At 55.9% G+C, this 23,893-nt stretch overlaps 2 protein-coding genes and 1 long non-coding RNA gene across 3 annotated transcripts in view; 2 read left to right on the top strand and 1 right to left on the bottom strand.

Moving 5' to 3' along the window:
- Positions 1-3,960, bottom strand: LOC125686211 (uncharacterized). Its single transcript, XM_048929958.1, has 2 exons — positions 2,570-3,960; positions 1-1,650 (listed from the first exon to the last, which is right to left on the bottom strand). The coding sequence occupies exons 1-2, from the start codon at positions 2,610-2,612 to the stop codon at positions 761-763; spliced, it is 933 nt and encodes a 310-aa protein (XP_048785915.1). The 5' UTR covers positions 2,613-3,960; the 3' UTR covers positions 1-760.
- Positions 3,961-4,082: 122 nt separating this feature from the next.
- Positions 4,083-20,924, top strand: LOC125686215 (uncharacterized). Its single transcript, XR_007373710.1, has 3 exons — positions 4,083-4,194; positions 11,683-11,834; positions 19,480-20,924. It is a non-coding gene; the product is annotated as an uncharacterized LOC125686215 (long non-coding RNA).
- A 1,090-nt stretch (positions 20,925-22,014) lies between these two features.
- LOC125686203 (shematrin-like protein 2) overlaps positions 22,015-23,893 on the top strand; it is a 29,259-nt gene continuing 27,380 nt past the window's right edge. The window contains exon 1 of the mRNA XM_048929948.1: positions 22,015-22,146. Coding sequence (XP_048785905.1) covers positions 22,016-22,146 — 131 coding nt within the window. The 5' untranslated portion in view covers position 22,015. The remainder of the gene's footprint in view (positions 22,147-23,893) is intronic.

The raw sequence follows: 23,893 nt of genomic DNA, 5'->3' as shown, positions 1-23,893 counted from the left end.
CATAGGAACCCCATAGGGACACCATAGAAACCCTATAGAACCCATGGAACCCTGTAAAATCCCATAGAACCCCCATAGAACCCCATAGAACCCCCACAGAACCCCATAGAACCCCATAGAACCCCCATAGAACCCCATAGAACCCCATAGAACCCCATAGAACCCCAGAGAACCCCATAGAAACCCCATAGAACTGCATAGAACCCCACAGAACCCCATAGATCCCCATAGAACCCCATAGATCCCCATAGAACCCCCATAGAACCCACAGGGACCCCATAGGAACCCCATAGAACCCCATAGAAACCCCATAGAAGCCAATGGGACCCCATAGAACCCCATAGAAACCCCATAGAAACCCCATAGAATCCCATGAGCCCACAGAACCTCCAATGGAACCCCACAGAACCCCCACAAAATCCCATAGGACCCCATAGGAACCCATAGAACCCCCATAGAATCGCACAGAACCCCACAGAAACCCCATAGAACCCATAGAACCCCATAGAAGCCCATAGAATCCATAGAACCCCATAGAATCCATTGAACCCCATAGAAGCCCATAGAAACCCATAGATCCCCCATAGAACCCCATAGAACACCACAGAACCCACAGAACCCCACAGAACCCATAGTACCCCATAGAACTCCATAGAACCCACAGAACCCCTCAGAAACCCATATGAAACCCATAGAAACCCCATAGAACCCAATAGAACCCATAGAACCCCACAGAACCCCACAGAACCCCATAGAACCTTTATAGAACCCCATAGAACCCATAGAACCCCCACTGAACCCCGCAGAAACCCGTAGAACCCCCATAGAACCCCATAGATCCCCATAGAACCCCATAGAACCCAATGGGACCCATAGAACCCCATAGAACCCCATCAAATCCCATAGAAACCCCACCACCCCATAGAACCCCATAGAACCCCCATAGAACTTCATAGAACCCCATCAAACCCCATAGGGACCCCCATAGAACCCCATAAAACTCATCGAACCGCATAATACCCCATAGAACCCCATAGAACACCACAGAACCCCATAGAACCCCATAGAACCCATAGAACCCCCCATAGCACACCCCATAGAACCCCAAAGAAACCCCATAGAAACCCCATAGAACCGCATAGGAACCCATAGAACCCCACAGAACCCCACAGAAATCCATAGAACCCCACAGAAACCCCACAGAACCCCACAGAACCCCATAGGAACCCCATAGAACCCCATAAAACCCCATAGAAACCCCACCACCCCATAGAACCTTATAGAACCCCCATAGAACTCCATAGAACCCCATCGAACCCCCATAGAACCCCATAGGAACCCCATAGAACACATAGAACCCCCTAGAACCGCATAGAACTCCCACAGATCCCATAGGAACCCCATAGAACCCCATAGAAACCCCATAGAACCCCACAGAATCCCATTGAATCTCATAGAACCCCTTAGAACTCCATAGAACCCCATAGGGACCCCATAGAAACCCCATAGAAAACCCCATAGGAACCCATAGGGACCCCATAGGGACCCCATAGGGACACCATAGAACCCCCACAGAAACCCCATAGAACCCCATAGAACCCAATGGACCCCATAGAACTGCATAGAACCCAATGGGACCCCATAGAACCCCTATAGAACCCCATAGAACCCCATAGAACCCCATAGAACCGCATAGAACTCCTATAGAACCCCATAGAACCCAATGGGACCCCATAGAACGCCATAGAACCCCATAGAACCCCATAGGAACCCCATAGAACCGCATAGAACTCCTATAGAACCCCATAGAACCCAATGGGACCCCCATAGAACGCCATAGAACCCCCATAGAACCCCATAGGAACCCCATAGAACCGCATAGAACTCCCATAGAACCCATAGAACCCAATGGGACCCCATAGAACCCCATAGAAACCCATAGAACCCCATAGAACCCCATAGAACCCCATAGAACCCCATAGAACCCATAGAACCCCATAGAACCCCATGGAACCCCATAGAACCCCATAGGGGACCCCATAGAAACTCCATTAAAACCCCATAGGAACCCATAGGGGACCCCATAGGGACCCCACAGAAACCCCATAGAACCCCATAGAACCCAATGGGACCCCATAGAACCCCATAGAACCCCTATAGAACGCCATGAAACCCCATAGAACGCCATAGAACCCAATGGGACCCCATAGAACCCATAGACCCCTATAGAACGCCATAGAACCCCATAGAACGCCATAGAACCCAATGGGACCCCCATAGAACCCCATAGAACCCCTATAGAACGCCATAGAACCCCTATAGAACGCCATAGAACCCAATGGGACCCCATAGAACCCCATAGAACCCCATGGAACCCCATAGCACCCCTATAGAACGCCATAGAACCCAATGGGACCCCATAGAACCCCATAGAACCCCTATAGAACGCCATAGAACCCCATAGAACGCCATAGAACCCAATGGGACCCCATAGAACCCCATAGAACCCCTATAGAACGCCATAGAACCCCATAGAACGCCATAGAACCCAAGGGACCCCATAGAACACATAGAACCCCTATAGAACGCCATAGAACCCCATAGAACGCCATAGAACCCAATGGGACCCCATAGAACCCCTATAGAACCCCATAGAACCCCATAGAACCCCATAGAACGCCATAGAACTGCATAGAACCCAATGGGACCCCATAGAACCCCATAGAACCCCATAGAACCCCATAGAACTGCATAGAACTCAATGGGACCCCATAGAACCCCATAGAACCCCATAGAACCCCATAGCACCCCATGGAAACCCATAGCACCCCATAGAACCCCATAGGAACCCCATAGGAACCCCCATGGAACCCCATAGAACCCCATAGGGACCCCATAGAAACCCCATAGAAACTCCATAGAACCCTATAGAACCCAATGGGACCCCATAGAACGCCATAGAACCCCATAGGAACCCCATAGAACCCCATGGAACCCCATAGAAACCCATAGGGACCCCATAGAAACCCCATACAAACTCCATTAAAACCCCATAGGAACCCATAGGGACCCCATAGGGACCCCACAGAAACCCCATAGAACCCCATAGAACCCCATAGAACCCCTATAGAACGCCATAAAACCCCATAGAACGCCATAGAACCCAATGGGACACCATAGAACCCCTATAGAACGCCATCGAATCCAATGGGACCCCATAGAAGCCCTATAGAACGCCATAGAACCCAATGGGACCCCATAGAACCCATAGAACCCCTATAGAACGCCATAGAACCCCATAGAACCCCATAGAACCCCATAGAACCCCATAGAACCCCATAGAACCCCATAGAACGCCATAGAAATGCATAGAACCCAATGGGACCCCATAGAACCCCATAGAACCCCATAGAACCCCATAGCACCCCATGGAAACCCATAGAACTTCATAGAACCCCATAGGAACCCCATAGGAACCCCATAGAACCCCCATGGAACCCCATAGAACCCCTATAGAACCCCATAGAACCCCATAGTACCCCATGGAAACCCATAGCACCCCATAGAACCCCATAGAACCCCATAGGAACCCCATAGAAACCCCATAGAAACTCCATTAAAACCCCATAGGAACCCATAGGGACCCCATAGGGGACCCCATAGGAACCCCATAGAACCCCCACAGAAACCCCATAGAACCCCATAGAACCCAATGGGACCCCATAGAACTGCATAGAACCCAATGGGACCCCCATAGAACCCCTATAGAACCCCATAGAACCCCATAGAACCCCATAGAACCGCATAGAACTCCTATAGAACCCCCATAGAACGCCATAGAACCCCATAGAACCCCATAGGAACCCCATAGAACCGCATAGAACTCCCATAGAACCCCATAGAACCCAATGGGACCCCATAGAACCCCATAGAAACCCATAGAACCCATAGAACCCCATAGAACCCATAGAACCCCATAGAACCCCATAGAACCCATAGAACCCCATAGAACCCCATAGGACCCCCCCAGCCCCCCCCAGCCCCCCATGCTGACCCTCCCCTATATCTATGGGGCCCTGCAGTTCCCGGCTCCTGGTCGCCATGGGGGCAATGGGGGCTGTGCCACCCCCCCCTGTGGGGCCGAGCCAAGAGGAGCCGCGTCCGCCGCTGCCGCCCCATAGAGCCGCAGTACCCGTAGGTGGGGGGGCTGTGGGGAGTAATGGGGTTCTATGGGGTTCTATGGGGTTCTGTGGGGGTTCTGTGGGGATTAATGGGGTTCTATGGGTTCTATGGGGCTCTATGGGGGTTCTGTGGGGATTAATGGGGTTCTATGGGTTCTATGGGGTTCTATGGGGTTCTGTGGGGGTTCTGTGGGGTTCTATGCAGTTCTATGGGGTTCTATAGGGGTTGTATGGGGTTTCTGTGTGGTTCTATGGGGGTTCCATGGGGTTCTATGGGGTTCTGTGCGGTTCTGTGGGGTTCTGTGCGGTTCTATGGGGTTCTATGGTGTCCCTATGGGGTTCTGTGGGGTTCTATGGGGTTCTGTGGGGTCCTATGGGGTTTCTATGGGGTTCTATGGGGTGATATGGGGTTCTATGGGTTCTGTGGGGGTTCTGTGGGGTCCTATGGGGTTTCTATGGGGTTCTATGGGGTGATATGGGGTTCTATGGGTTCTGTGGGGGTTCTGTGGGGTTCTATGCAGTTCTATGGGGGTTCTATAGGGGTTGTATGGGGTTCTGTGGGGTTCTATAGGGGTTCTATGGGGTTCTATGGGGTTTCTGTGTGGTTCTATGGGTTCTATGGGGTTCTATGGGTTCTGTGGGGTTCTATGGGGGTTCTATGGGGGTTCTATGGGTTCTGTGGGGTTCTATGGGGTTCTATGGGGTTCTATGGGGTTCTATGGGGGTTCTATGGGTTCTATGGGTTCTATGGGGGTTCTATGGGGGTTCTATGGGGGTTCTATGGGGGTTCTATGGGGGTTCTATGGGGTTCTATGGGGGTTCTATGGGTTCTATGGGGGTTCTATGGGTTCTATGGGGTTCTATGGGGTTCTATGGGGTTCTATGGGGTATCTATGGGGTTGTGGGGTTCTGTGGGTTCTATGGGTTCTGTGGGGTTCTATAGGGGTTCTATGGGGTTCTATGGGGCTTCTTTGTGGTTCTGTGGCGTTCTATGGGGTTCTATGGGATCTATGGGTTCTATGGGTTCTATGGGGTTCTGTGGGGGTTCTGTGGGGGTTCTATGGGGTTCTATGGGGGATCTATGGGGTTCTATGGGGGTGTTATGGGGTTCTGTGGGTTCTATGGTGTCCCTATGGGGTTCTATGGGGTTCTGTGGGGGTTCTGTGGGGGTTCTATGGGTTCTATGGGGGATCTATGGGGTTCTATGGGTTCTATGGTCTGTTATGGGGTTCTATGGGGTTCTGTGGGGTTCTGTGGGGTTCTATGGTGTCCCTATGGGGTTCTGTGGGGTTTCTATGGGGTTCTATGGGGTGTTATGGGGTTCTATGGGTTCTATGGTGTATCTATGGGGTTCTATGGGGGTCCCTATGGGGTTCTATGGGGTTCTATGGGGTTCTATGGGGTTCTATGGGGGTTCTATGGGTTCTATGGGGTTCTATGGGGTTCTATGGGGGATCTATGGGGTTGTCTATGGGGTTCTAAGGGTTCTATGGGGTTCTATGGGTTTCTAGGGGTTTCTATGGGGTTCCTATGGGGTTCTATGGGGGTTCTATGGGTTCTATGGTGTTCAAAGGTGTTCTATGGGGTTCTATGGGTTCTGTGGGGGTTCTATGGGTTCTATGGGGTTCTATGGGGTTCTATGGGGTTCTATGGGGTTCTATGGGGGATCTATGGGGTTTCTATGGGGGTTCTATGGGTTCTATGGGGGTTCTATGGGTTCTATGGGGTTTCTATGGGGTTCTAAGGGTTCTATGGGGGTTCTATGGGTTCTATGGGGTTTCTATGGGGTTCCTATGGGGTTTCTATGGGGGTTCTATGGGTTCTATGGTGTTCAAAGGTGTTCTATGGGGTTCTATGGGTTCTATGGGGGTTCTAAGGGTTCTATGGGGGTTCTACAGGGTTCTATGGGGTTCTATGGGGTTCTATGGGGGTTCTATGGGGTTCTATGGGTTCTATGGGGGATCTATGGGGGTTCTATGGGGTTTTATGGGGTTCTATGGGGGTTCTATGGGGGTTCTATGAGTTCTATGGGTTTCTGTGGGGTTCTGTGGGTTTCTATGGGGTTTTATGGGGTTCTATGGGGTCCTTATGTGGTTTCTATGTGGTTCTATGGAGTTCTATGGATTCTATGGGGGATCTATGGGGTTCTATGGGTTCTGTGAGGTTCTGTGCGGTTCTATGGGGTTCTATGGGGTTTCTGTGAGGGTTCTATGGGTTCTATGGGTTCTATGGGTTCTATGGGGTTTCTATGGGGTTCTATGGGGATTCTATGGGGTTCTATGGGGGTTCTATGGGGGGTTCTGTGGGGTTCTGTGGGGTTCTATGGGGTTCTATGGGGTTCTATGGGTTCTATGGGGCGTTCTATGGGGTTCTGTTGGGGTTCTATGGGGTTCTATGGGGGTTCTATGGGGGTTCTATGGGTTCTATGGGGGTTCTATGGGGGTTCTGTGGGGTTCTATGGGGGTTCTATGGGGGTTCTGTGGGGTTCTATGGGGTTCTATGGGGTTCTATGGGGTTCTATGGGGGTTCTATGGGGTTCTATGGGGTTCTATGGGGTTCTATGGGGGTTCTATGGGGTTCTATGGGGTTCTATGGGGGTTCTATGGGGTTCTATGGGGTGTTATGGGGTTCTATGGGTTCTATGAGTTTCTATGGGTTCTATGGGGGTTCTATGGGGTTTTGTGTGGAATCTATGGGGTTCTGTGGGGTTCTGTGGGGTTCTATGGTGGCTCTGTGGGGTTCTATGGGGTTCATTGGGGTTCTATGAGGTTCCGTGGAATTCTGTGGGGTTCTATAGGGGTTCTATGGGGGTTCTATGGCTTCTATGGGTTCTATGGGGTCTATGGGTTCTATGGGTTCTATGGGGTTTCTATGGGTTCTATGGGGTTCTATGGGTTCTATGGGTTCTATGGGGTTCTATGGGTTCTATGGGGTTCTATGGGGTTCTGTGGGGTTCTATGGTGTCCCTATGGGGGTTTCTATGGGGGTTCTATGGGTTCTATGGGGTTCTATGGGGGGTTCTATGGGGTTCTATGGGTTCTATGGGGTTCTATGGGGGGTTCTATGGGGGTTCTATGGGGGTTCTATGGGGTTCTATGGGGTGTTATGGGGTTCTGTGGGTTCTATGGTGTATCTATGGGGGTTCTATGGGGTTCTATGGGGTTCTGTGGGGTTCTATGGTGTCCCTATGGGGTTTCTATGGGGTTCTATGGGTTCTATGGGGTTCTATGGGGGGTTCTATGGGGTTCTATGGGTTCTATGGGGTTCTATGGGGGTTCTATGGGGGGTTCTATGGGGTTTCTATGGGGTGTTATGGGGTTCTGTGGGTTCTATGGTGTCCCTATGGGGTTTCTATGGGGTTCTGTGGGGGTTCTGTGGGGGGTTCTATGGGTTCTATGGGGGATCTATGGGGTTGTGGGGTTCTATGGGTTCCATGGGGGATCTCTGGGGTTCTGTGGGGTTCTGTGGGGTCCTATGGGGTTCTGTGGGGTCCTATGGGGTTTCTATGGGGTTCTATGGGGTGTTATGGGGTTCTATGGGTTCTATGGTGTATCTATGGGGTTCTATGGGGTTCTATGGGGTTCTATGGGGTTCTATGGGGTTCTATGGGGTTCTATGGGGTTCTATGGGGTTCTGTGGGGTTCTATGCAGTTCTATGGGGTTCTATGGGGTTCTATGGCGGTTCTATGGGGTTCTATGGGGGTTCTATGGGGTTCTATGGGGTTCTATGGGGTTCTGTGGGGTTCTATGCAGTTCTATGGGGTTCTATAGGGGTTCTATGGGGATTCTATGGGGTTCTGTGTGTTCTATGGGGTTCTATGGGGTTTTATGGGATTCCATGGGGTTCTATGGGGTCCTTATGTGGTTTCTATGGGGTTCCGTGGGGTTCTGTGGGGTCCTATGGGGTTTCTATGAGGTTCTATGGGGTTCTATGGTGTTCTATGGGGGTTCTATGGGTTCTATGGGGTTCTATGGGGTTCTATGGGGTTCTATGGTGTCCCTATGGGGTTCTGTGGGGTTCTATGGGGTTCTGTGGGGTCCTATGGGGTTTCTATGGGGTTCTATGGGGTGTTATGGGGTTCTATGGGTTCTGTGGTGTATCTATGGGGTTCTATGGGGTTCTATGGGGTGTTATGGGGTTCTATGGGGTTCTATGGGTTCTTCGGGTTCTATGGGGTTCTGTGGGGTTGTATGCAGTTCTATGGGGTTCTATAGGGTTGTATGGGGTTCTGTGGGGTTCTATGGGGGTTCTATGGGGTTCTATGTGGTTCTATGGGGTTCTATAGGGGATCTATGGGGTTCTATGGGGGATCTATGGGGTTTTCTATGGGGGTTCTATGGGGTTTCTATGGGGGTTCTATGTGTTCTATGGGGGTTTCTATGGGGATTCTATGGGGGTTTCTATGGGGTTCTGTGCGGTTCTGTGTGTTCTATGGGGTTCTATGGGGTTCTGTGGGGTTCTATGGGGTCCTTATGTGGTTTCTATGGGGTTCTATGGGGGTTCTATGGATTCTATGGGGTTCTATGGGGGATCTATGGGGTTCTGTGGGGTTCTATGGGTTCTATGGGGGTTCTGTGGGATTCTATGGGGGATCTATGGGGTTCTATGGGGGTCAATAGGGGATCTATGAGGGATCTCTGAGATCTATGCGGGAACTATGGGTTCTATGGGGTCTATGGGGGATCTATGGGGTCCATGGGGTCCATGGGGTCTATGGGGTCCATGGGGTCTATGGGGGGATCTATGGGGTCTATGGGGGTTCTATGGGGTCCTTGGGGGCTCTATGGGGTCCATGGGGTCCATGGGGGTCCATGGGGGATCTATGGGGTCCATGGGGTCTATGAGGGATCTATGGGGGTCTATGGGGGATCTATGGGGGTCTATGGGGGGATCTATGGGGTCCATGGGGTCTATGGGGGATCTATGGGGTCTATGTGGTCCATGGGGTCTATGGGGGCTCTATGGGGGCTCTATGGGGGTCTATGGGGGATCTATGGGGTCTATGGGCTCTATGGAGGCTCTATGGGGGCTCTATGGGGTCTATGAGGGCTCTATGGGGTCCATGGGGGTCCCTATGGGGGTTCTGTGGGGTCTATGGGGGCTCTATGGGGTCTATGGGGGCTCTATGGGGTCCATGGGGTCTATGGGGGATCTATGGGGTCCATGAGGTCTATGGGGTCTATGGGGTCTATGGGGGATCTATGGGGTCCATGGGGGCTCTATGGGGTCCATGGGGTCTATGGGGGCTCTATGGGGTCTATGGAGGATCTATGGGGTCCATGGGGTCTATGGGGGATCTATGGGGTCCATGGGGTCTATGGGGGATCTATGGGGTCTATGGGGGATCTATGGGGTCTATGGGGGCTCTATGGGGGTCTATGGGGGATCTATGGGGTCTATGGGGGATCTATGGGGTCTATGGGGGATCTATGGGGGTCCATGGGGGCTCTATGGGGTCCTTGGGGGTCTATGGGGGATCTATGGGGGTCCATGGGGTCCATGGGGGATCTATGGGGTCTATGGGGGATCTATGGGGTCTATGGGGGCTCTATGGGGTCCATGGATTCTATGGGGGCTCTGTGGGGTCCATGGATTTCTATGGGGGATCTATGGGGTCTATGGGGGATCTAATGGGGTCTATGGGGGTCCATGGGGGTCTATGGGGGATCTATGGGGTCCATGGGGGCTCTATGGGGTCCATGGGGGTCTGTGGGGTCTATGGAGGATCTATGGGGTCCATGGGGGCTCTATGGGGTCCATGGGGAATCTATGGGGTCCATGGGCTCTATGGGGTCCATGGGGTCTGTGGGGGATCTATGGGGGCTCTATGGGGTCTATGGGGGCTCTATGGGGTCCATGGGGTCTATGGGGGCTCTATGGGGGTCCATGGGGTCTATGGGGTCTATGGGGTCTATGGGGGATCTATGGGGTCCATGGGGTCTATGGGGGGCTGTATGGGGTCCATGGGGTCTATGGGGTCTTTGGGGGATCTATGGGGTCCATGGGGTCCATGGGGTCTATGGGGCTCTATGGGGTCTATGGAGGATCTATGGGGCTCTATGGGGTCCATGAGGTCTATGGGGTCCATGGGGTCTATGGGCGATCTATGGGGCTCTATGGGGGCTCTGATGGGGTCCATGGGGTCTATGGGGATCTATGGGGTCCATGGGGTCTATGGGGGATCTATGGGGTCTATGGGGGATCTATGGGCGATCTATGGGGTCCATGGGGTCTATGGGGGATCTATGGGGGTCCATGGGGGCTCTATGGGGTCCATGGGGTCTGTGGGGGCTCTATGGGGTTCCATGGGGGCTCTATGGGGTCTATGGGGGCCCTATGGGGCCCATGGGGTCTATGGGGGCTCTATGGGGTCCATGGGGTCTATGGGGGGCTCTATGGGTCTATGGAGGATCTATGGGCGATCTATGGGGTCCATGGGGTCTATGGGGGCTCTATGGGGGGCTCTATGGGGTCCATGGGGGCTCTATGGGGGATCTATGGGGGGTTCTATGGGGGCTCTATGGGGTCCATGGGGTCTATGGGGGATCTATGGGGTCCATGGGGTCTATGGGGCTCTATGGGGTCCATGGGGGATTTATGGGGTCCATGGGGTCTATGGGGGCTCTATGGGGTCCATGGGGGCTCTATGGGGGTCCATGGGGTCTATGGGGGTCCATGGGGGCTCTATGGGGTCCATGGGGTCTATGGGGGATCTATGGGGTCTATGGGGGCTCTATGGGTTCTATGGGGGCTCTATGGGGGCTCTATGGGGTCCATGGGGTCTCTATGGGGGATCTATGGGGTCCATGGGGTCTATGGGGATCTATGGGGTCCATGGGGGCTCTATGGGGTCCATGGATTCTATGGGGGCTCTGTGGGGTCCATGGATTCTGTGGGGGATCTATGGGGTCTATGGGGGATCTATGGGGTCTATGGGGTCCATGGGGTCTATGGGGGATCTATGGGGTCTATGGGGGCTCTATGGGGTCTATGGGGTCTATAGGGGCTCTATGGGGTCCATGGGGTCTATGGGGTCTATGGGGGCTCTATGGGGTCCATGGGGGCTCTATGGGGTCTATGGGGGCTCTATGGGGTCCATGGGGTCCATGGGGGATCTATGGGGTCCATGGGGGCTCTATGGGGTCTATGGAGGATCTATGGGGTCCATGGGGGATCTATGGGGTCTATGGGGTCTATGGGGGATCTATGGGGTCTATGGGGGCTCTATGGGGTCCATGGGGTCTATGGGGTCTATGGGGGATCTATGGGGTCTATGGGGGCTCTATGGGGTCCATGGGGTCCATGGGGTCCATGGGGGATCTATGGGGTCCATGGGGGCTCTATGGGGTCTATGGAGGATCTATGGGGTCCATGGGGGCTCTATGAGGTCCATGGGGTCTATGGGGGCTCTATGGGGCTCTATGGGGCTCTATGGGGTCTATGGGGGCTCTATGGGGTCCATGGAGGATCTATGGGGCTCTATGGGGTCTCGCCCCCCAGGCTGATGACGACCAAGGTGGGTTCCGCCACCCCTGTGAACGTCACTTTCTGGGGGGAGGCGCTGCCCCGTTGCGCCCCACTTTTGGGGCAGACGAGAGAGCTGGAGGAGAGCCGGCCCTGCCTGCATCCGTGGGGCTGCCCCACAGATGGGGGTGAGCGCTGAATGGGGGGGTTCTCTATGGGGCGCTGCGGGGTGTCTGTGGGTCGCTATGGGGTCTGTGGGTTTCTTTGCATCTCTGTGGGTCTCTATAGGGTTTCTATGGGACACTATGGGTCTCTATGGGTCTCTATGGGTCTCTATGGGGTTTCTATGGGGTCTCTATGGGTTTTCTATGGGGCTCTATGGGTCTCTATGGGTCTCTATGGGGTCTCTATGGGGTCTCTATGGGTCTCTATGGGTCTCTATGGGGTCTCTATGGGGCTCTGTGGGTCTCTATGGGTCTCTATGGGGTCTCTATGGGGCTCTATGGGTTTTCTATGGGGTCTCTATGGGTCTCTATGGGGTCTCTATGGGTCTCTATGGGGTCTCTAAGGGGCTCTATGGGGCACTGAGGGATCTCTATGGGTCTCCATGGGGTTTCTATGGGGCACTATGGATCTCTATGGGTCTCTATGGGTCTCTATGGGTCTCCATGGGGTTTCTATGGGGTCTCTATGGGTTTTCTATGGGGCTCTATGGGTCTCTATGGGTCTCTATGGGGTCTCTATGGGTCTCTGTGGGTCTCTATGGGTCTCTATGGGGTCTCTATGGGGCTCTATGTGTTTTCTATGGGGTCTCTATGGGTCTCTATGGGTCTCTATGGGTCTCTATGGGGCTCTATGGGTCTCTATGGGGTCTCTATGGGTCTCTATGGGGTTTCTATGGGGCTCTATGGGTCTCTATGGGTCTCTATGGGTTCTCTATGGGGACTCTATGGGGCTCTATGGGGCTCTATGGGGCTCTGTGGGGCTCTGTGGGTCTCTATGGGTCTCTATGGGGTCTCTATGGTCTCTATGGCGCTCTATGGGGCTCTATGGGGCTCTGTGGGTTTCTATGGGGCTCTATGGGGTCTCTGTGGGTTTCTATGGGGCTCTATGGGGCTCTGTGGGTTTCTATGGGGCTCTATGGGGTCTCTGTGGGTCTCTTTGGGTCTCTATGGGGTCTCTATGGGGCTCTATGGGTCTCTATGGGTCTCTATGGGGCTCTGTGGGGCTCTATGGGGTCTCTGTGGGGCTCTGTGGGTCTCTATGAGTCTCTATGGGGTCTCTATGGTCTCTATGGCGCTCTATGGGGCTCTATGGGGCTCTGTGCGTCTCTATGGGTCTCTATGGGGTCTCTATGGGGGTCTGTGGGGCTCTGTGGGGCTCTATGGGTCGCTATGGGTCTCTATGGGGTTTCTATGGGGCACTATGGGTCTCTGTGGGTCGCTATGGGGTTTCTATGGGGCTCTGTGGAGCACTGTGGGATCTCTATGGGTCTCTATGAGGTTTCTATGGGGCACTATGGATCTCTGTGGGTCTCTGTGGGTCTCTATGGGGTCTCTGTGGGGCACTATGGATCTCTATGGGTCTCTGTGGGGCTCTGTGGGGTTTCTATGGGGCACTATGGGTCTCTATGGGTCTCTATGGGGTTTCTATGGGGTCTCTATGGGTTTTCTATGGGGCTCTATGGGGCTCTATGGGGTCTCTGTGGGCCACTGTGGATCTCTGTGGGTCTCTATGGGTTTCTATGGGGCACTATGAATCTCTGTGGGTTGCTATGGGGTTTCTATGGGGACTCTATGGGGCTCTATGGGTCTCTATGGGGCTCTGTGGGGCACTATGGATCTCTATGGGTCTCCATGGGGTTTCTATGGGTCTCTATGGGTTTTCTATAGGGCTCTGTGGGTCTCTATGGGTCTCTATGGGTCTCTATGGGTCTCTATGGGGTCTCTATGGGTCTCTGTGGGTCTCTATGGGGTCTCTATGGGTCTCTATGGGTCTCTATGGGGCTCTATGGGTCTCTATGGGGCTCTGTGGGTCTCTATGGGTCTCTATGGGGTCTCTATGGGGCTCTATGTGTTTTCTATGGGGTCTCTATGGGTCTCTATGGGTCTCTATGGTTCTCTATGGGGCTCTATGGGTCTCTATGGGGTCTCTATGGGTCTCTATGGGGTCTCTATGGGGCTCTATGGGTCTCTATGGGTCTCTATGGGTTCTCTATGGGGACTCTATGGGGCTCTATGGGGCTCTATGGGGCTCTGTGGGGCTCTGTGGGTCTCTATGGGTCTCTATGGGGTCTCTATGGGTCTCTATGGGGTCTCTATGGTCTCTATGGCGCTCTATGGGGCTCTATGGGGCTCTATGGGGCTCTGTGGGTCTCTATGGGTCTCTATGGGGCTCTATCGGTCGCTATGGGTCTCTATGGGGTTTCTATGGGGCACTATGGGTCTCTGTGGGTCGCTATGGGGTTTCTATGGGGCTCTGTGGAGCACTGTGGGATCTCTATGGGTCTCTATGAGGTTTCTATGGGGCACTATGGATCTCTGTGGGTCTCTGTGGGTCTCTATGGGGTCTCTATGGGTCTCTATGGGTCTCTATGGGGTCTCTATGGGGTCTCTATGGGTCTCTATGGGGCTCTCTGGGGCTCCATGGGGTCTCTATGGGGTCTCTATGGGGCTCTATTGGGCTCTATGGGTCTCTATGGGGTCTCTGTGGGGCTCTGTGGGTCTCTTTGGGTCTCTATGGGGTCTCTATGGGGCTCTGTGGGGCTCTTTGGGTCTCTATGGGGTCTCTATGGGGCTCTGTGGGGCTCTATGGGGTCTCTGTGGGGCTCTGTGGGTCTCTATGAGTCTCTATGGGGTCTCTATGGTCTCTATGGCGCTCTATGGGGCTCTATGGGGCTCTGTGCGTCTCTATGGGTCTCTATGGGGTCTCTATGGGGGTCTGTGGGGCTCTGTGGGGCTCTATGGGTCGCTATGGGTCTCTATGGGGTTTCTATGGGGCACTATGGGTCTCTGTGGGTCGCTATGGGGTTTCTATGGGGCTCTGTGGAGCACTGTGGGATCTCTATGGGTCTCTATGAGGTTTCTATGGGGCACTATGGATCTCTGTGGGTCTCTGTGGGTCTCTATGGGGTCTCTGTGGGGCACTATGGATCTCTATGGGTCTCTGTGGGGCTCTGTGGGGTTTCTATGGGGCACTATGGGTCTCTATGGGTCTCTATGGGGTTTCTATGGGGTCTCTATGGGTTTTCTATGGGGCTCTATGGGGCTCTATGGGGTCTCTGTGGGCCACTGTGGATCTCTGTGGGTCTCTATGGGTTTCTATGGGGCACTATGAATCTCTGTGGGTTGCTATGGGGTTTCTATGGGGACTCTATGGGGCTCTGTGGGGCTCTGTGGGGCACTATGGATCTCTATGGGTCTCCATGGGGTTTCTATGGGTCTCTATGGGTTTTCTATGGGGCTCTGTGGGTCTCTATGGGTCTCTATGGGGTCTCTATGGGGTACTATGAGATCTCTGTGGGTCACTGTGGGTCCCTATGGGGTCTCTATGGGTCTCTATGGGTCTCTATGGGGTCTCTATGGGGTCTCTATGGGGCTCTATGCGGCTCTATGGGGCTCTATGGGGCACAATGGATCTCTATGGGTCTCCATGGGGTTTCCTGTGGGGTCTCTATGGGTTTTCTATGGTGCTCTATGGGTCTCTATGGGTCTCTATGGGGTCTCTATGGGGCTCTATGGGGCTCTCTGGGGCTCCGTGGGGTCTCTATGGGGTCTCTATGGGGCTCTATTGGGCTCTATGGGTCTCTATGGGGTCTCTGTGGGGCTCTGTGGGTCTCTTTGGGTCTCTATGGGGTCTCTATGGGGCTCTATGGGTCTCTATGGGGTCTCTATGGGTCTCTATGGGGTCTCTATGGGGCTCTATGGGTCTCTATGGGTCTCTATGGGTTCTCTATGGGGACTCTATGGGGCTCTATGGGTCTCTATGGGGCTCTGTGGGGCTCTGTGGGTCTCTATGGGTCTCTATGGGGTCTCTATGGTCTCTATGGCGCTCTATGGGGCTCTATGGGGCTCTATGGGGCTCTGTGGGTCTCTATGGGTCTCTATGGGGCTCTATCGGTCGCTATGGGTCTCTATGGGGTTTCTATGGGGCACTATGGGTCTCTGTGGGTCGCTATGGGGTTTCTATGGGGCTCTGTGGAGCACTGTGGGATCTCTATGGGTCTCTATGAGGTTTCTATGGGGCACTATGGATCTCTGTGGGTCTCTGTGGGTCTCTATGGGGTCTCTGTGGGGCACTATGGATCTCTATGGGTCTCTGTGGGGCTCTGTGGGGTTTCTATGGGGCACTATGGGTCTCTATGGGTCTCTATGGGGTTTCTATGGGGTCTCTATGGGTTTTCTATGGGGCTCTATGGGGCTCTATGGGGTCTCTGTGGGCCACTGTGGATCTCTGTGGGTCTCTATGGGTTTCTATGGGGCACTATGAATCTCTGTGGGTTGCTATGGGGTTTCTATGGGGACTCTATGGGGCTCTGTGGGGCTCTGTGGGGCACTATGGATCTCTATGGGTCTCCATGGGGTTTCTATGGGTCTCTATGGGTTTTCTATGGGGCTCTGTGGGTCTCTATGGGTCTCTATGGGGTCTCTATGGGGTACTATGAGATCTCTGTGGGTCACTGTGGGTCCCTATGGGGTCTCTATGGGTCTCTATGGGTCTCTATGGGGTCTCTATGGGGTCTCTATGGGGCTCTATGCGGCTCTATGGGGCTCTATGGGGCACAATGGATCTCTATGGGTCTCCATGGGGTTTCCTGTGGGGTCTCTATGGGTTTTCTATGGTGCTCTATGGGTCTCTATGGGTCTCTATGGGGTCTCTATGGGGCTCTATGGGGCTCTCTGGGGCTCCGTGGGGTCTCTATGGGGTCTCTATGGGGCTCTATTGGGCTCTATGGGTCTCTATGGGGCTCTGTGGGGCTCTGTGGGTCTCTATGGGTCTCTATGGGGTCTCTATGGTCTCTATGGCGCTCTATGGGGCTCTATGGGGCTCTATGGGGCTCTGTGGGTCTCTATGGGTCTCTATGGGGCTCTATCGGTCGCTATGGGTCTCTATGGGGTTTCTATGGGGCACTATGGGTCTCTGTGGGTCGCTATGGGGTTTCTATGGGGCTCTGTGGAGCACTGTGGGATCTCTATGGGTCTCTATGAGGTTTCTATGGGGCACTATGGATCTCTGTGGGTCTCTGTGGGTCTCTATGGGGTCTCTATGGGTCTCTATGGGTCTCTATGGGTCTCTATGGGGTCTCTATGGGGTCTCTATGGGTCTCTATGGGGCTCTCTGGGGCTCCATGGGGTCTCTATGGGGTCTCTATGGGGCTCTATTGGGCTCTATGGGTCTCTATGGGGTCTCTGTGGGGCTCTGTGGGTCTCTTTGGGTCTCTATGGGGTCTCTATGGGGCTCTATGGGGCTCTGTGGGTCTCTATGGGTCTCTATGGGGCTCTATGGGTCGCTATGGGTCGCTATGGGGTTTCTATGGGGCACTATGGGTCTCTGTGGGTCGCTATGGGGTTTCTATGGGGCTCTGTGGAGCACTGTGGGATCTCTATGGGTCTCTATGGGGTTTCTATGGGGCACTGTGGATCTCTATGGGTCTCTATGGGTCTCTATGGGGCTCTGTGGGGCTCTATGGGGCTCTATGGGGTCTCTGTGGGTCCCTATGGGGTCTCTATGGCGCTCTATGGGGCTCTATGGGGCTCTGTGGGTCTCTATGGGTCTCTATGGGGTCTCTATGGGGCTCTGTGGGGCTCTATGGGGCTCTATGGGTCGCTATGGGTCTCTATGGGTCTCTATGGGTCACTGTGGGTCCCTATGGGGTCTCTATGGGGTCACTATGGGTCTCTGTGGGTCACTGTGGGTTTTCTGTGGGGCTCTATGTGTCTCTATGGGTCACTATGGGTCCTTATGGGGTCTCTGTGGGTCTCTATGGGGTCTCTGTGGGGCACTATGGATCTCTATGGGTCTCTGTGGGGTTTCTATGGGGCACTATGGGTCTCTATGGGTCTCTATGGGGTTTCTATGGGGTCTCTATGGGTTTTCTATGGGGCTCTATGGGGCTCTATGGGGTCTCTGTGGGCCACTGTGGATCTCTATGGGTCTCTATGGGTTTCTATGGGGCACTATGAATCTCTGTGGGTTGCTATGGGGTTTCTATGGGGACTCTATGGGGCTCTATGGGGCTCTGTGGGGCACTATGGATCTCTATGGGTCTCCATGGGGTTTCTATGGGTCTCTATGGGTCTCTATGGGTCTCTATGGGTTTTCTATGGGGCTCTGTGGGTCTCTATGGGTCTCTATGGGGTCTCTATGGGTCTCTATGGATCTCTGTGGGTCTCTATGGGGTCTCTGTGGAGTACTATGAGATCTCTGTGGGTCACTGTGTGTCCCTATGGGTTCTCTGTGGGTCTCTATGGGTCTCTGTGGGTCACTGTGGGTCCCTATGGGTTCTCTGTGGGTCTCTATGGGTCTCTGTGGGTCACTGTGGGTCCCTATGGGGTCTCTGTGGGTCTCTGTGGGGCACGGTGGGTTTCCTATGGGGCTCAATGGGGTCTCCATGGAGTTCCTATGGGGCTCTGTGGGTCTCTGTGGAGAATTATGGGGTCTCTATGGGTCTCTATGGGTCTCTATGGGGAACCTATGGGGCACTATGGCTTTTCTATGGGGTCTTTATGGGTTTCTATGGGTCCCTATGGGGTCTCTATGGGTCTCTGTAGGGCGCTATGGGTCACTATGGGGTCTCTGATGTCTCTGTGCATTTCTATGGGGCACTGTGGGTCTCTATGGGGCTCTATGGGGCTCTATGGGTCCTTATGGGGTCTCTATGGGTCCTTATGGGGTCTCTATGGGTCTCTGTGGGTCTCTATGGGTTTTCTGTGGGGCTCTATGGGTCTCTATGGGTCTCTATGGGGTCTTTGTGGGTCTCTATGGGTCACTGTGGGTCCCTATGGGGTCTCTGGGTCTCTATGGGTCCTTATGGGGTCTTTGTGGGTCTCTATGGGTCTTTGTGGGACTCTATGGGTCACTATGGGTCCCTATGGGGTCCTTATGGGGTCTCTATGGGGTCCCTATGGGGTCTCTATGGGTCTCTGTGGGTCTCTGTGGGTCTCTGTGGGGCACTGTGGGTCCCTATGGGGTCTCTGTGGGGCACTGTGGGTCTCTATGGGTCTCTATGTGTCTCTATGGGGCACTGTGGGTCTCCCCGCCCCCCATAACCTCCCTGTAGGATTTCTATAGGGTTCCTATGGGGTCTTTGTGGGTCTCTATGGGTCACTGTGGGTCCCTATGGGGTCTCTATGGGGTCACTATGGGTCTCTGTGGGGCACTGTGGGTTTTCTATGGGGTCTCTGTGTGTCTCTGTGGGGCACTATGGGTCCTTATGGGGTCTCTGTGGGTCTCTGTGGGGCACTGTGGGTCCCTATGGGGTCTCTGTGGGTCACTGTGGGTTTTCTGTGGGGCTCTTTGTGTCTCTATGGGTCACTATGGGTCCTTATGGGGTCTCTGTGGGTCTCTGTGGGTCACTGTGGGTTTTCTATGGGGCACTATGGGTCTCTATGGGGCACTATGGGTCCTTATGGGGTCTCTATGGGTCTCTGTGGGTCTCTGTGGGGCACTGTGGGTTTTCTATGGGGCTCGATGTGTCCCTATGGGGCACTGTGGGTCCCTATGGGGTCTCTGTGGGTCTCTGTGGGGCTCTGTGGGTTTTCTATGGGGCTCCATGTGTCCCTATGGGGCGCTGTGGGTCTCCCCGCCCCCCATAACCCCCCTCCCCCCCCCCAGAGGACTGACGGCCGCCGGACCCCCAGATCTGCGCCTTTCCCCCCAATTTCCTCCCCTCAATAAAACCCCAGCAATGCAGCGCTGTCTCTTTAAATCTGGGCGGGGCTACAACCGGACGTGACGTCACCGGCACCTCACCTACGCCCCGCCCACCTCCACTGCAGAACCGAGGGCGGGGCGGCGAGTGACGTCACCGCGAAGCCACGCCTCCCCCTCCCCCCCCTTCCTCCTGTTTGGCTGCAGCGGCTTGTGGGCGTGGCTTGGGAGGAGGAGGCGTGGCCTCGCCGCGTTGTGGGGCGTGGTTTGCGAGCCTAGTGGGCGTGGCTGGAGCGTTTGTGGGCGTGGTTACGGGGGGTAGGTAATGAGGCAGGAGCGGAAGTGACGTCACGGGGAGGGGGCGGGGCTTCCCCGAGGGCTGCAGCCGGGCTCCTATAGGGCTCCTATAGGGCCGCCCCACAGCTCCCCCTATAGGGCTCCTATAGGGCTGCCCCACAGCTCCCTCTATAGGGCTCCTATAGGGCTGCCCCACAGCTCCCTCTATAGGGCCCGGCAGCTCTTTCCCCCTGCCCCCCCCATCCTTCTTCCCCTATAGGAGCCCCTATAGATTTTCCCCCCTATAGCCCCCCCCACCCCATAGATCCTATACATCCCCTATAGGGCTCCCTATAGATCCTTTCCCCCTATAGCGCCCCACAGACCCCACATCTCCCCTCCCCATCCCTTCCCCCCTATAAGAACCTCCTAGACCCCCCAGATCCCTTTCCCCTATAGGGCTCCTCATCCAACCCCCCCCTATAGAACCCCCCCACACACCCTATAGGGACTCCCCCTATAGAAGGGCCACCCTATAGGGTGAGACCATATAGCAGGCCCTTATAGGGGATCCTGGTCTTTTATAGGGCCCACCCCATAGGATTCCCCATAGACCCCATAGGATCCCCTGTAGGACCCCATAGAAACCCCTATAGGACCCCATAGGAACCCCTATAGGACCCCATAGGATCCCCTATAGGACCCCATAGGATCCCTTATAGGACCCCATAGAATCTCCTATAGGACCCCATAGGATCCCTTATAGGACCCCATAGAAACCTCTATAGGACCCCATAGGAACCCCTATAGGACCCCATAGGATCCCCTATAGGACCCCATAGGATCCCTTATAGGACCCCATAGGATCCCTCATCCCCACCAAGGACCCCATAGACCCTATAGCTCCCCCCCCCATCCCCTATAAAGCCCAGCAGCCCCATAGGACCCCATAGGACCCCCTTCCCCTATAGGGACCCTTTTCTCCCCTATAGGACCCTCCTTAGAGCCCCCCCGGAGACCCCAAAGATCCCACTGTCCCTATAGAGCCCTATAGGGCCTCCACAAACCCCATAGGACCCCCCCCCCCCGGCCCCTATAGGGACCCCATAGCCCCTATAGAACCCCCCCATAGGACCCCACAGCCCCTATAGAACCCCAACCCCCCCCTCCTCCCACGACCCTATAAGGGCTCTATGAGGAAGCCCCTATAGGACCCTATAGGACCCCCCCCCCCCAAAAAAGACCCCCATAAGGCCCCCCCCCATAGGAACCCCCTTATAGGACTCCCCCCCCCCCCGTAAGACCCCTCCTCATAGGATCCTATAGGCCTCATAGGACCCCCATAGAACCCCCACCCTATAAGACCCCCCCCATAAATCCCCCCCCCATAGGACCCCCCCCAATAGAAACCCTATAAGCCCCCCCCAAAGACCCCCCCATAAGACCCCCCCCAATAGGATCCCTATAGACCCCCCCCATAGGAACCCCCAATAGAAACCCTATAAGTGCCCCCCCCCCATAAGACCCTCCCCCATAGGACCCCCCCCCAATAAGACCCCCCCAATACAAACCCTATAAACCCCCCCCATAGGAACCCCCACCCCATAGGACCCCCCCATAAGACCCCCCCCATAGGAACCCTATAAACCCCTCCCCACCCCATAGGACCCCCCCATAAGACCCCCCCCATAGAACCCCCACCCCATAAGCGATCCCCCCCCTCCCCATAAGCCCCCCCCACCCCATAGACTCCCCCCGCCCCATAGAGGCCCCCCACCCCATAGACCCCCCCGCCCCATAAGCGACCCCCCCTGCTCCATAAGCCCCCCCGCCCCATAGACCCTCCGCCCCATAAGCGACCCCCCCTCATAGACCCCCCCACCTCATAACCCCCCCCGCCCCATAAGCCCCCCCGCCCCATAAGCGACCCCCCCACCCCATAACCCCCCCAGCCCCATAAGCGACCCCCATAGACCCCCCACCCCATAACCCCCCGCCCCATAGACCCCCCTGCCCCATAGACCCCCCCCACCTCATAACCCCCCCATCCCCATAAGCCCCCCCGCCCCATAAGCGACCCCTCCACCCCATAACCCCCTGCCCCATAGACTCCCCCTGCCCCATAGACCCCCCCACCCCATAGACCCCCCCCACCCCATAGACCCCCCCCGCCCCATAGACCCCCCCCAGCCCCATAAGCGCCCCCCCCGCCCCACAGCCCCCAATGGAATTCCTGCGGCGCCGCCTATCGGACGGCAATTTCCTGGCGGGGGGGGCGGATTCCAGCGGCCCCCCCCGGCCCCCCCCGACCTCCGCCCCATTGCTGCTGGTTGTGGGGCGGCCCCAAACCGACTGGTAGGGATTGGGGTTGGGGGGGGGGGGGGGGCACCACTTTAGGGTCTATGGGGGGGGTCTATGGGGCGGGGGGGGCACTTATAGGGTCTATGGGATCGGCTATGGGGTGGGGGGGTCGGATATGGGGGAAGAGGGTCGGCTATAGGGTTGGGGGGGGAGCTCTATGGGGTGGGGGGGTCGGCTATGGGGTGGGGGGCCTCTATGGGGCAGGGGTTCCTATAGGGTCTGTGGGGGGGGCTGTGGGGTGGGCAAGGATCCTATAGGGGCAATGGGGGGCGGCTATGGGGTGGGGGGGTCGGCTGTGGGGTGGGAGGCTCTATAGGGTGGGGGGGGGCACCTATAGGGTCTATGGGAGCGGCTATGGGGTGGGGGGATCGGCTGTGGGGTGGGAGGCTCTATGGGGTCTATGGGGGAAGAGGGGGCGGCTATAGGGTTGGGGGGGGCTCTATGGGGTGGGGGGGTCGGATATAGGGTGGGGGGGCATCTATAGGGCCTATGGGGTCGGATATGGGGTGGGCGGGCTCTATGGGGTCTATGGGGGAAGAGGGGGCGGCTATAGGGTTGGGGGGGGGCGGCTATGGGGTGGGGGGGACCCTATAGGGTCAGTGGGGGAAGAGGGGGTGGCTATGGGGTGGGGAGGGGGGCTCTATGGGGTGGGGGGGCATCCATAGGGTCTGTGGGGTCGGCCTATGGGGTGGGGGAGCGGCTATGGGGTGGGGGGGTCGGCTGTGGGGTGGGGGGGACCCTATGGAGTGGGGGGTTTGGATATAGGGTGGGGGGGCAAACCTATAGGGTCTATAGGATCGGCTATGGGGTGGGGGGGTCGGCTATGGGGTGGGGGGGCTCTATGGGGTCTATGGGGGAAGAGGGGGCGGCTATAGGGTTGGGGGGGGGCTCTATGGGGTGGGGGGGGACATCTATAGGGTCTGTGTAGTCGGCCTATGGGGTGGGGGGGATCTATGGGGCAGGGGGGGCACCTATAGGGCAATGAGGGGGTCTGTGGGGTGGGCAAGGATCCTATAGGGTCTATAGGGGGCGGCTGTGGGGTGGGGGGGCTCTATAGGGTGCAGGGGTCGGATATGGGGTGGGGAGGGCACCTATAGGGTCTATGGGATCGGCTATGGGGTGGGGGGGCTCTATGGGGCGGGGGGCTCCTATAGGGTCTGTGGGGGGCGGCTATGGGGTGGGCAGGGAGCCTATAGGGGAGATGGGGGGCGGCTATGGGGTGGGGGGGGCGGATATGGGGTGGGGGGGGGCGGATATAGGGTGGGGGGGGCACCTATAGGGCCTGTGGGATCGGCTATGGGGTGGGGGCTCTATGGGGTAGGGGTTTGGATATGGGGTGTGGGGCTCTATAGGGTGGGGGGGCACCTATAGGGTCTATGGGAGCGGCTATGGGACGGGGGGGCTCCTATAGGGTCTCTGGGGGGGTCTATGGGGTGGGCAGGGAGCCTATAGGGGCGCTTGTAGGGGCGGCTGTGAGGTGGGGGTTCGGCTATGGGGTGGGGGGGGACCCTATAGGGTCTGTGGGGGAAGAGGGGGGGACTATGGGGTGGGGGGGTCGGATATAGGGTGGGGGGGGCACTTATAGGGGCAATGGGGGGCGGCTATGGGGTGGGGGGCTCTATGGGGTCTATGGGGGAAGAGGGGGCAGCTATAGGGTGGGGAGGGGGGCTCTATGGGGTGGGGGGGGGCATCTATAGGGTCTGTGGGGTCGTCCTATGGGGTGGGGGAGTGGCTATGGGGT

Source organism: Lagopus muta, chromosome 33 (genome assembly GCF_023343835.1).
Source record: "Lagopus muta isolate bLagMut1 chromosome 33, bLagMut1 primary, whole genome shotgun sequence".
Taxonomy (NCBI): Eukaryota; Metazoa; Chordata; class Aves; order Galliformes; family Phasianidae; genus Lagopus; species Lagopus muta.
Note: the sequence above shows the minus strand (reverse complement) of the source record. Positions and strands in the feature narration are given on the sequence as shown.